This window comes from Anolis carolinensis, unplaced genomic scaffold (genome assembly GCF_035594765.1).
Source record: "Anolis carolinensis isolate JA03-04 unplaced genomic scaffold, rAnoCar3.1.pri scaffold_11, whole genome shotgun sequence".
Classification (NCBI taxonomy): Eukaryota; Metazoa; Chordata; class Lepidosauria; order Squamata; family Dactyloidae; genus Anolis; species Anolis carolinensis.
The window spans coordinates 15,537,058-15,551,153 of NW_026943822.1; the positions used below are offsets into that span (position 1 = coordinate 15,537,058).

Consider the following 14,096-nt stretch of genomic DNA (forward strand, 5'->3'; position numbering starts at 1 on the left):
CGCTATGGTAAGTGTCTAGATTTGAATGGCGACTACGTGAGATGTGGTATTTGGGTCTGGCTTTCAACTGCATATGGTAAATGCTTTCTCCTATACTTTGTTCATTTTTAATTCCAAAACGTAATGTACTTTCTGGATAAGCCTCGTATTAGCTGAAGGGGTGGAATATGTAACCAAGGTAAACTGGCTGCAGAATTTGTGTCTGCCACCAAATAAAAATACCAGTAGTGGGATGAGAGTGCAAAGGCATGGGGCACTAAAGCAGTTTTTTAAATGCCCAGGAGAATTCATATGGTGAAAACTTTAAAAATTGATGTACTTTTCTTCCCCTTTGATTCTTTTGTAGACCCAACGTATGCGGATCACGTTACAATGCCTACTGCTGTCCCGGGTGGAAAACTTTACCTGGTGGAAACCAGTGCATAGTCCGTAAGTGGTTGTCTTCACTCTTTTCTTTAGCCAAATGAATTGCCAACTCAACCTTTAAAAAGTTTATATGTTGGCTGCTTTCATGGTCAGAATCCCTGGATTGCTGGGAGTTTTCCAGGCTGTATGGCTATATTCCAGAAGCATTCTCTCCTGACGTTTCTCCCACACCTATGGCAGGCATCCTCAGAGGTTGTGATGTCTCTTGGAAACTAGGCAAGTGGGGTTTATATCTCCAGGGTAGGAGAAAGAACTCTTGTCTGTTTGAGGCAAGTGTGAATGTTGCAACTGGCCAGCTTGATTAGCATTGAGTAGCCTTGCAGCTTCAAAGCCTGGCTGCTTCTTGCCTGAGGGACTCCTTTGTTGAACTTGATGAATCATCCTGAACACAGCATATTATCTGAGAACACAGAATTGCTTGACCACTCTAACAACCACCATGTCAGACTACACAAAGAAGCCATTGAAATCCACAAGCATAAGGTGGAAACTATAAAAATGAATAGACTCTGGCTATCAGTTTTTTAAAAAAAACTTCTAAAATCAGGACAGTAAATAAAGAACAACACTCAGAAAACAGGGGAATTCCAGACAGGAAACCAGTGAATACCTCCCAAAAAAAGATTCCCCCAAGAAAAAAGCAGCCAGGCTTTGAAACTGCAAGGCCATTCAATGCTAATCGAGCCAGCCAATTGCAACATTCACACTTGCCTCAAACAGACAACAGAGTTCTTTCTTCCATCCTGGACATTTTTCCACAGATATATAAACTCCATTTGCCTAGTTTCCAACAGACCTCACAATCTCAGAGGATGCCTGCCATAGATGTGGGCGAAATGTCAGGAGAAAATGCTTCTGGAACATGGCCATACATCCTGGAAAACTCACAGTAAAAATCAAATCAAATCACGTTTTATTGATTAGCCCATCGGCCGTATCAAAACATCTAACACATAGACATACAGTAGAGTCTCACTTATCCAACGTTCTGGATTATCCAACGCATTTTTGTAGTCAATGTTTTCAATACATCGTGATATTTTGGTGCTAAATTCTTAAATATAGTAATTACTACGTAGCATTACTGCATATTGAACTACTTTTTCTGTCAAATTTGTTGTAGAACATGATGTTTTGGTGCTTAATTTGTAAAATCATAACCTAATTTGGTGTTTAATAGACTTCTCCTTAACCTCTCCTTATTATCCAACATATTCGCTTATCCAACGTTCTGCCGGCCCGTTTATGTTGGATAAGTGAGACTCTACTGTACATACAACTTACAACCCGTGTTAAAAAAGAAATTAAAATAACCAAGCTGTTAACAAGATCCCGTTCAGGTCAAATATCTGCATCACCTCCACAGTTTACCCCAATTGATTCCAAATATGCAATTCTCAGCTGTGTTGCTTTGAATAGGAAAAGAGCTGTTTTGTGTGTTATTTTAGGATTCTGGCCGGCCAACAAAAATGAAATTTTAATATGTGGGTCCCAGTGTGTTTTGTGAATAATGTATGGCCCGAAAAAAAAAACTCACAGTAACTCGGAAGTAGAGCTGCTTGAGAGATTGAGATGAAAATACATTTGAGATAGCATGGCCGTTTCCAGTCTGTGCAACATGCAACATGCCTGTTTGTTTTTACTTGAATGTAGACTTGCAAACATTGAAATTTATTGTGGGAATTATATGGCTGCACTTGCACATCCTAGTAAGGCAGGTTACTATGAATTGTTCAGAACAAGGCTCTTGTCTTTCACTAAGTGGGTCAACAAAACCACACGTTCCCTTCCCACTATGTTTTGTTTAACTCGAGATCCAAATTCAGTAGGACCCGCTCTTGGTTTTATTGTTCTTTTGATTTTGCTTAATGTAGTGTATATTATCTTTTATTGTATTGTTTAATGTGTTATGATTTGTTGTTTTATTTATATTCTGTGATATTGTATTGTTCTGGGCATGGCCCCATGTAAGCCGCCCCGAGATGGTGGCAGGGTATAAATAAAGTTTATTATTATTATTATTATTATTATTATTATTATTATTATTATTATTTTATTATTATTATGACACAGCAAACAAGATAATTATGCTGGATTTCGTATCACAAAATCACAAGTCGAACACTTCCCAAGTGTCTAGGAATGTGTGATGTATTTTCAGATGATGCGTGCAGATCCCAGTAGGGTGGCCTTTTGCAGTTGGCAGATCGTAATTTTGTCAATGTCTATTGTTTCCAAATGCCGGCTTGAGATCTTTTGGCACGGCACCCAGTGTGCCCATCACCACCGGGACCACCTGCCCTGGTTTCTGCCAGAGTCTTTGAAGTTCAATCTTGAGGTCCTGTTTATTTATACAGTAGAGTCTCACTTATCCAAGCTAAACCGGCCACTATCCCATTGGCATATTATTCACAGGATGCTGGCTTACTGCAACGTATCAGCCCAACCCACGTGTAGCATTGGGTGCCTGTCGCTATTCATGTTGATTCTTTTAAACTTTCTTTCTCTGCTCATATCTTTTGGGACTTTTTCTTCTTCTTCAATGCAGCAATTTGTAGACATTCCTGTGGAGATGGATTTTGCTCAAGACCGAACATGTGCACATGTCCAAGCGGCCAGATTGCCCCGTCCTGTGGCTCCAAATCAGGTATGTGTTTCAAAGCCAGGCTCTCCATTTCTTCTCATGCTGTTGAACTGGCATTATCGTGTATTTCAGTTTGACGGTAAATTGGTAGTTCAGACAATGAAACGTTGACTCATTATTAATCATGTACCACAACTCGGGCAGGATCAGTGAGCTGGGTTTTAGCGCTTGCAGACATTCCTTACGGTTAGATTAAAATTAACCAATACCATACATGTATCAGCAATAGCAATTGCCTTGCCAATCATTAAATGCTTCCTCCTGGGAAAAAAATTGCATTGTTTGTATTAGAACTGGAAATGGCAGGCTGGGTTATTGAGAGACACAAGAAAAAATTGATGGAGTCGTGGTCGCACAATTTATTTATTTATTTATTTGTTTACAGTATTTATATTCCGCTCTTCTCACCTCGAAGGGTGGTTCACAACGCACATATACATGGCAAACATTCAATGCCATTAGACATACGACATATAGACAGACACACAGACAATTTAACATTTTCCTGAGGATACGCTCAATTCTGGCCTCAGGGGGAGCTGCCACTTCATCGTCCACTTGTGACACCGAGTCCTTGATGGAGTACTTCCTCTTTCTTTTCCGCACGCTGCTGGAAGTTTTTATGGTGTCGTAAATTAGTTAAATTAGCCTCCCCTCATAAAGTGGTACCTAAACTTTCTACTCGACAGATGCAACTATCTTTCAAGCTGCTTAGGTCAACAGCGAGCTAGGCTATTAAAGGTCGAGAGCTCATCCCGACCCAGGCTGGCTTCGAACTCATGACCTCTCGGTTAAACCCTTGTGCCGGCTGAACTGCTGACTTGAAGAACTTTTTTTCAATTCTTTATTGATTAGTCACTTTTGACCATATCAAAACATGTAAAACATACAATATGTACACACTTACGCATACATACAATAAAACCATGTAAAGATACAAAACATCCCTTGAAGATCTGAAGGCTGGCGGTTCAACGGGGTGAGCTCCCATCTGTCAGCCCCAGCTTCCATGCACGGACATGAGAGAAGCCTCCCACAGGATGGTAATGCATCTGGGCGTCCCCTGGGCAACGTCTCTGTAGACGGCCGATTCTCTCATATCAGAAGCGACTTTCAGTATATTCTCAATTCACTTATGATACAATAAAAAAGGGGAGCTTGCGGATATTCCCAAGGCATGTAACCCATCACTACAAGCAGACAGAGATGACTTTTAGTGGGTGAAATGATCTAGTTTTTACTTGTTTGGAATTAATTACTATTGAGTGATATGGCAATCCCAGTGTTGTTGAGTCTGCATCAATTCCTATTCAAAGAGTGCATGTTAAGTCATTATAAATGCCATATAGAAAAAGGAATGATTCCCAGTTCTAGACAAAATAAATACTGTGAACTTCCAAAATTATGGTTGCTTCACAATGTTGTATGAGTCAGTATTACAACTCTTTGTTATATGCACTTGGATATTTTCTGGAAGCATCAATGAATAAAAGTAAAAGGTAAATGTGAAGGTTTTCCCCTGACATTAAGTCTAGTCGTGACCGACTCTGGGGATTGGTGCTCATCTCCATTTCTAAGCCGAAGAGCCGGCGTTGTCCATAGACACCCTACCATTAGACACCTCCATGACTGCATGGAGCACCATTACCTTCCCGCTGGAGCAGTACCTATTGATCTACTCACATTTTTTCATGTTTTTGAACTGGTAAATTGGCAGAAGCTGGGCTAATTGTGGGAGCTCACTCTGCTCCCCAGATTCAAACCACCAACCTTTCGCTCAGCAAGTTCAGAAGCTTAGCGATCTCACCCGCTGCGCCACTGGGGGCACAAAATATCAAATCAAAGTAGACTGATTAAAATTGCCACCAGCCTATTAAAAAGAGCCACCTTCATTGGATGAAGTGTTTCTCTCTTACCTTTTCTAACAGTTCCTGTATTGGGTTGCTGTGAGTTTTTCAGACTGTATGGTGATGTTCCAGAAACATTATCTCCTGACGTTTCGCAGGCATCCTAAGAGGTTGTGAGGTCTGTTGGAAACTAGGCAAGTGGGGTTTAACGTCAGGAGAGAATGCTTCTGGGACATGGCAATACAGTCCGGAAAACTCACAGCAACCCAGTGATTTTGGCCTTCTACAACACAGCTCCTGTATTGGTAAACCGAATACAGAAATATAACACAGTAGAATCTCACTTATCCAACACTCGCTTATCCAACGTTCTGGATTATCCAACGCATTTTTGTAGTCAATGTTTTCAATATATTGTGATATTTTGGTGCTAAATTCGTAAATACAGTAATTACATCATAGCATTACTGCGTATTGAACTACTTTTTCTGTCAAATTTGTTGTATAACATGATGTTTTGGTGCTTAATTTGTAAAATCATAACCTAATTTGATGTTTAATAGGCTTTTCCTTAATCTCTCCTTATTATCCAACATATTCGCTTATCGAACGTTCTGCCGGCCCATTTATGTTGGATAAGCGAGACTCTACTGTAGTTTATTTTCTTCTGTGTAATGGTTATGATCAGGATCTAGAGTCCAATACAATGACTTGGATGTTCAAAAGCAAAAACAAGTTGGAAGTCGCTTTGAATGTGGGATTTGTACTCTCACTAGGAAAATAAGCTCCATAAGAAAGAGCCTTTGGAAACCCTATTCATTCATGTCCCCATCAGAACAGTCTTCTATATGAATGCTTTCCATGGAATCTCATGCACTTAAACTTCTCCAGTGATTCATTGATAAATCAGATTCTTAAGTGTAGTGCAATTTTTCCCCACTCCTTCAATTAAGCAACAGCTTTGGGATGCTTTAATACTTTACATCTGTTCTTTGCTTGGACTTCCATTGGGAGACATGTCTGGTGAAGACAGCGATGTTATTCTTTATTCTCAAAAAACATCCAGCTCCTCCTCTGCCTTTATCCTCTTAGACCTCACAGATGTTTTCCAGTAATTCAGTCCTTCCCTAAGTGTTTCAAAGGGATTTTGGGACGGAGGGAGTGGAGCCACTTTCTCATTAACATGACGAGTCCCACTGCGTTAGACCAAAGATGATAATAATAATAATAATAATAATAATAATAATAATAATAATAATAACAACAACAACTTTATTTATACCCCGCCACCATCTCCCCCACGGGGACTCGGGGTGGCTTACATGGGGCCATGCCCAGAACAATACAATATAAACAGCATATAAAAGAACAACACATCACAACACAATAAGCAATACAATAAATAATAATATCCATTACAAAATAAATCAAGGAAACAATGAAAAACAAGGGCAGACCACATGAACATTAAGTTAAAACTCGGGGTGAGAGAGACATAAGAATAAAAACCACAGCGAAACAGGGTCATAAGGAAGTGGGGTATTCTGGAGGATAGATATTAGAGGGAGCAACGGAAAAGAAATATAAAATAGTTACTCAGATCCATCTCTGAGAAACGTTTTCTGACACTGTTTGGCCTAATGCTTTGGAGAACCCCATTTGTGATGTGGTCTTGTAGTGACTATTATTCAGAAATGTAGTATCTTTGAACCAGAACTTGGAAAAAAATAACTTCTGCCGGCTGAACTGCTGACATGAAGATTGCCGGTTTGAATCCGTGAGACTGAGTGAGCTCCTGTCTGTCAGCTCTAGCTTGCGGGGACATCAGAGAAGCCTCTCAGCAGGGTGGTAACACATCCGGGTGTCCCCTGTGCAACGTCTCTGTAGATGGCCAGTTATCTCACACCAGAAGCAACTTGTAGTATGTCCTCAAGTCACTTCTGACATCTTCTATCTATATATATAAAAGAGTGATGGCATCACGGCGACCCACAAAACAACAAAACTACAGGCCCTCCAACCTCGAAATTTGACAACACAACCCATCATCCACGCCTCTAGGTTGATACAACAAAAAGAAAAGAAAAATAAAGTCCTAATTAGAGAGAGAGGAATAATTGCTTTTATCCAATTGCTGCCAGTTAGAAGGCTAAGCTCCTCCAACTTGGTCTCCTAGCAACCCAATAAAAATAATTAAAAACACTAAAAAATAATTAAAAACACTAAAAAATTAATACAATAAAATACCATAATAAAAAATAACTAAAAATTATACAAGAAAATAATAAAATATAATAAATAAAAAGATAACTTACAATAAAATTAATTAAAAAATACAAATAATGTTAAATAAAAATTACACAACAATTTTTAACCAATACCACCACCACTTTGCCACAGCAACGCGTGGCCGGGCACAGTTAGTCTATATATATAAAAGAGTAATGGCATCACGGCGACCCACAAAACAACAAAGGTACAGGCCCCCCAACCTCGAAATTTGACAACACAACCCATCATCCACGCCTCTAGGTTGATACAACAAAAAGAAAAGAAAAATAAAGTCCTAATTAGAGAGAGAGGAATAATTGCTTTTATCCAATTGCTGCCAGTTAGAAGGCTAAGCTCCTCCAACTTGGTCTCCTAGCAACCCAATAAAAAATAATAAAAAACACTAAAAATTAATACAATAAAATACTATAATAACAGAAAATAACTAAAAATAATACAAGAAAATAATAAAATATAGTAAATAAAATATAACTTACAATAAAATTAATAAAAAAATGGCAAATAACGTCAAATAAAAATTTACACAACAATTTTTAACCAATACCACCACCACTTTGCCACAGCAACGCCTGGCCGGGCACAGCTAGTGATTTAAAAAATGTGTTTAATGCTTTTCCAAAATGTGACAAATAAAGCCTTTTTTACTGCATTAATGGCTCCATCCCACCAAAACCTTAACTGAAAATGATAATTTACGTTATGTAGTTTGACGGATAACATACAAGCAATTTGCTTTGGAACATATGCAAATTCAGAAGGGGGAATCCATTCTACAACTGTGTATAAAACAAAGATAAAGGAGTCCTCGGTCTCTCTTTTGAGGAAGTAACAATAACTCCCTTATTTCAGCTATGGTTACATTTCTTTATCTTCGAGTGTTTAAATGGTTTTGGTCATAATGTGGGAATGGAAGTTGGCTTTTGGCATGCTTGGCTCTCAATGAAATCAGCTTGTGGTTTCAGTTCCTACCCCGCCTGATGGATGATATCATTTCCTATGTGCTTTCTAATCCCTTCTGTTTTCCCAAGACTTCATAAAGCCAAATGGGAACATTACATTTGAAAGCTCACCTTGCTCTATGACTTAGATAGGGATATATAGATTCCACCGATTTAGTTTGCAGATTTGCAGACATATGGTGCGCAATCTAGTTGAAGTGGCTTTGTTGAGAGGCAGTCTGGAGGTGCATCTATACCAGGGGTCCCCAAACTAAGGCTCCAAGGTAATTGACCTGGCCCTTGCCCTCAGTTTTAGACTTAGGCTTGCCCAAAGTCCGAAATGACTTGAAGGCACAACAACAACAATCCTTCTTAACTTGACTATCTCGTTGGCCAGAAGCAGGCCCACACTTCCCATTGAAATCCTGATAGGTTTACACAGTATATTGGTTAAAATTGTTTTTATTTTTAAATATTGTCTTCTTCTTTAATTTACTAATACTGTGCAATCCTAATAATATAATATATTGTGTATACATATAATATTGATCATATTATAATGTCATCTATATATATAAAAGGGTGATGGCATCAGGGCAGCGGGCAAAACAACAAAACTACAGGCCCCCCAACCTCGAAATTTGACAACACAACCCATCATTCACGGCTCTAGGTTGATACAACAAAAAGGATAGGAAAAATAAAGTCCTAATTACAGGGAGAGGAATAATAGTTTTTATCCAATTGCTGCCAGTTTGAAGGCTAAGCTCCACCCACTTGGTCTCCTAGCAACCTACTCAGCCCAGGGGACAGGCACAGTTAGGCCTCACTTAGGCCTCTTCCACAGATTATCAGATTTTAACTGGATTATATGGCAATGTAGACTCAAGGCCCTTCCACACAGCTATATAACCTATTTAGAATCTTATATTATCTGCTTTGAACTGGATTATCTTGACTCCACACTGACATATAATCCACTTCAGTGTGCATACTAAACATAAAGACAACCATACAACAGACATTCAATGCCACCACTACCTCAACAATTTCTCACCAACACCACCAGACAATGCCACAGCAACACGTGGCCAGGCACAGCTAGTACAATATAATATTTATTTATTTATTACAGTACTAGCTGTGCCCGGCCACGCGTTGCTGTGGCAAAATATGGTGGTATGGGAAATAAAGTATTGAGGAACTGGTGGTAGTTAAGGTAAAGGGTAAACGTTTTCCCCTGACATTAAGTCCAGTCATGTCTGACTCAGAGTGTTGGTGCTCATCTCCATTTCTAAGCCGAAGAGCCAGCGTTGTCCATAGACTCCTCCAAGGTCATGTGGGATGACTGCATAGAGCGGCGTTACCTTCCCGCCAGAGCAGTACCTATTGATGCACTCACATTTGCATGTTTTTGAACTTCTGGGTTGGCAGAAGCTGGGGCTAACAGTGGGGGCTCTCCGATCCCCCAATTCAAACCTGCAGCCTTTCGGTCCAGAAGTTCAGCAGCTCAGCGCTTTAACACGCTGCGCCATCAGGGGATATTATTTCCTAAAGGTTGTGAATATACAATATTTCTGATTTGATTTTTTTTGTCTGTTGGAGGCAAGTATGAATGCTGCAATTAGGAAAAATGATTAGGATGTAATGGCCTTGCAGCTTTAAAGCCTGGCTGCTTCCTCCCTGAGTGAATTTTTTGTTGGGAGGTGTTAGCTGGCCCTGATTCTTTCCTGTCTGGAATTCCCTTGTTTTCAGAGTGGTGTTGTTTGCAATATTTTATGTGCTTCTACTGTCTGTGGCCCTGAGAAAACAGAGGATTTGCCAGACTTTGATGATGGGAATACTTTGTTGGGAGGTGTTAGCTGGCCCTGATTGTTTCCTGTGTGGAATTCCCCTGTTTATTTACTGTCCTGGTTTTAGAGATTATATTGTTCTGCATTATTCTATCCCAGTAATTATTTCATATTAAAGTAGAATCTCACTTATCCAACATTCACGTATATAATGTTCTGGATTATCCAACGCAGTCTGCCTTTTCATAATCAATGTTTTTGTAGTCAGTGTTTTAAATTCATTGTGATATTGTAGTGGTAAATTTGTAAATACAGTACAGTAGAGTCTCACTTATCCAACATAAACAGGCTGGCAGAATATTGGATAAGCGAATATGTTGGATAATAAGGAGGCATTAAGGATAAGCCTATTAAACATCAAATTAGGTTATGATTTTACAAATGAAGCACCAAAATATCATCTTAGACAACAAATTTGGCAGAAAAAGTAGTTCAATACGCAGTAATGCTATGTAGTAATTACTGTATTTATGAATTTAGCACCAAAATATCACAATATATTGAAAACATTGACTACAAAAATGCATTGGATAATCCAGAACATTGGATAAGCGAGTGTTGGATAAGTGAGACTCTACTGTAATTACTACATAGCATTACTGCGCATGGAACTACTTTTTCTGTCAAATTTGTTGTATAACATGATGTTTTGGTGCTTAATTTGTATAACGATTACCTAATTTGATGTTTAATCGGCTTTTCCTGAATCCCTTCTTATTATCCAACATATTCACTTATCCTGCCGGCCTGTTTATGTTGGATAAGTGAGACTCTACTGTATATTGATAATCTTAAATTATCTGCTTAGAACTGGATTATATGAGGCCCCTTCTTCACAGCTGTATAAAATGCACACTGAAGTGGATTATATGGCAGTGTGGAGTCAAGATAATCCAGTGCAAAGCAGATAATGTAAGATTATAAATGGGTTATAAAGCTGTGTAGAAGGGCCTTGAGTCTACACTGCCATATAATCCAGTTAAAATCAGATAATCTGTGGAAGAAGCCTAAGTGAGGCCTAAATCAGCCTGTCCCCTAACTGAAGCCTGGCTGTCCCTTGGCTGGTTGCTAGGCAACCAAGTGGGCAGAGATTACCCCTCTAAACTGGCAGCAATTGGATAAAAAAATTATTGCTCTCCCTCTAATTAGGACTTTATTTTTCTTTTCTTTTTGTTGTATCAACCTGGAGGCATGGATGATGGGTTGTGTTGTCAAATTTCGAGGTTGCGGGGCCTGTACTTTTGTTGTTTTGTCCACTGCCCTGATGCCATCACTCTTTTATATATATAGATTTCTACCCCGCCCTTCTCACCCAGCATGGGACTCAGGACGGCTAATAATAATAATAATACAACATAATAATATTGTATAATGTAATAATATGAATTATATATTATATATCAAATGTAACATTACTAATAATATTATGGTATAGTGGTATAGTACAATATAGTCATATATAATGCTAATATTGTGCTATGATAATAATCTATATATATAAAAGAGTGATGGCATCACGGCGACCCACAAAACAACAAAACTACAGGCCCCCCAACCTCGAAATTTGACAACACAACCCATCATCCACGCCTCTAGGTTGAAACAACAAAAAGAAAAGAAAAATAAAGTCCTAATTAGAGAGAGAGGAATAATTGCTTTTATCCAATTGCTGCCAGTTAGAAGGCTAAGCTCCTCCAACTTGGTCTCCTAGCAACCCAATAAAAATAATTAAAAACACTAAAAATTAATACAATAAAATACTATAATAACAGAAAATAACTAAAATTAATACAAGAAAATAATAAAATATAATAAATAAAATATAACTTACAATAAAATTAATTTAAAAAATGCAAATAACATCAAATAAAAATTACACAACAATTTTTAACCAATACCACCACCACTTTGCCACAGCAACGCGTGGCCGGGCACAGCTAGTAGTAATATATATTGCTAATATTGTGCTATGCTAATAATATAATATATTGTGTTGTCGAAGGCTTTCATGGCCGGGATCACAGGGTTGTTGTATGTCTTTCGGGCTGTGTGGCCATGTTCCAGAAGCATTCTCTCCTGACGTTTCGCCCACATCTATGGCAGGCATCCTCAGAGGTTGTGAGGTATGGAGAAAACTAAGCAAAGAGGTTAATATATATCTGTGGAAAGTCTAGGGTGAGAGAGGTCAGTGTGAATGTTGTGTAGTTAATCATTTGATTAACTACAGAGCATTTGGTGAACCAGCCTGGACACAGAATACTATTTGAGAACACAAAAATGCTGGACCATTCTAACAACTATCATGTCAGACTACACAGAGAAGCCATTGAAATCCACAAGCATGTGGACAACTTCAACAGAAAGGAAGAAACCATGAAAATGAACAAAATCTGGCTACCAGTATTAAAAAACTCAAAAATCAGAACAGTAAATAAAAAGCAATACTCTGAAAACAGAGGATTTCCAGACATGAATCAACCAAGGGCAGTTAACGACTCTAAACAAAGGATGCCCCAGAGGCAGGAAGAAGACAGCAGATAAGCTTTTCAATGCTAATTAAAGTGATTAACTACACAACATTCACACTGACCTCTCTCACCCTAGACTTTCCACAGATATATATTAACATCTTTGCTTAGTTTTCTCCATACCTCACAACCTCTGAGGATGCCTGCCATAGATGTGGGCGAAACGTCAGGAGAGAATGCTTCTGGAACATGGCCACACAGCCCGAAAGACATACAACAACCCAATATAATATATTGTTTGTACATACAACTTTTAAGCGGCTCTGAGTCCCCTTCGGGGTGAGAGAGGGTAGGGTATAAATGTAGTAAATAAATAAATAAATAAATAAATGTTGGGTTTTTTTTATTTTGCACTACAAATAAGACATGTGCAGTGTGCATAGGAATTTGTAATTTTTTAATGATAATTCAGCCCCTCAACAATCTGGGGGGACCATGAACCGGCCTTCCACTTAAAAAGTTTGAGGATCCCTGATCTATACTGTTGAATTAATTCAGTTTTATCATCATCATCATCATCATTTAATTACTGCCATATAATCCAGTCCAAAGCAGATAACATGGATACAGAAACTGGATTATATAGGTTACTAGATAATAGATAATATAATGGATAATAATAGATAATAGATAATAATATAATTATTAAGTCCAGACATGACTGGACTTAATGTCAGGGAAACCTTTACCTTTACCTTTATATAATAATAAAATATATAACATAATAGATATTATATATTATAATATATAATAATAGATAATAATAATCGATAATAGTAATAGATAATAATGATAATAATAAACATAGATGATATAATATATAACATATAATAAAATGTATAATTTTATAATAGATATTATATATTATAATATATTATAATAATAGATAATAATGATATACTAGCTGTGCCCGGCCATGCGTTGCTGTGGCAAAGTGGTGGTGGTATTGGTTAAAAATTGTTGTGTACTTTTTATTTCACGTTATTTGCATTTTTTTTATTAATTTTATTGTAAGTTATATTTTTATTTATTATATTTTATTATTTTCTTGTATTATTTTTAGTTATTTTCTGTTATTATAGTATTTTATTGTATTAATTTTTTAGTGTTTTTTATTACTTTTTTTTGGGTTGCTAGGAGACCAAATTGGAGGAGCTTAGCCTTCTAACTGGCAGCAACTGGATAAAAGCAATTATTCCTCTCTCTCTAATTAGGACTTTATTTTTCTTTTCTTTTTGTTGTATCAACCTAGAGGCGTGGATGATGGGTTGTGTTGTCAAATTTCGAGGTTGGAGGGCCTGTAGTTTTGTTGTTTTGTGGGTCGCCGTGATGCCATCACTCTTTTATATATACAGAAGTAAAGGTAAAGGTTTTCCCCTGACATTAAGTCCAGTCGTGTCCGACTCTGGGGGTTGGTGCTCATCTCCATTTCTAAGCCGAAGAGCCGGCATTGTCCGTAGACACCTCCAAGGTCATGTGGCCGGCATGACTGCATGGAGTGCCATTATATAGGTTAGATGGGACCTAATACTGTGAAATAGTGTCAAGGACAAGATGCTTATGGGATT

The 14,096-nt window shown here is 38.0% G+C and overlaps 1 protein-coding gene across 1 annotated transcript in view; it reads left to right on the plus strand.

Moving 5' to 3' along the window:
* fbn1 (fibrillin 1) overlaps window positions 1-14,096 on the plus strand; it is a 245,076-nt gene that overhangs the window by 33,293 nt on the left and 197,687 nt on the right. Inside the window, exons 3-4 of the mRNA XM_062963593.1 lie at window positions 347-429; window positions 2,975-3,073. Of these exons, the coding sequence (XP_062819663.1) occupies window positions 347-429; window positions 2,975-3,073 (182 nt within the window). The remainder of the gene's footprint in view (window positions 1-346; window positions 430-2,974; window positions 3,074-14,096) is intronic.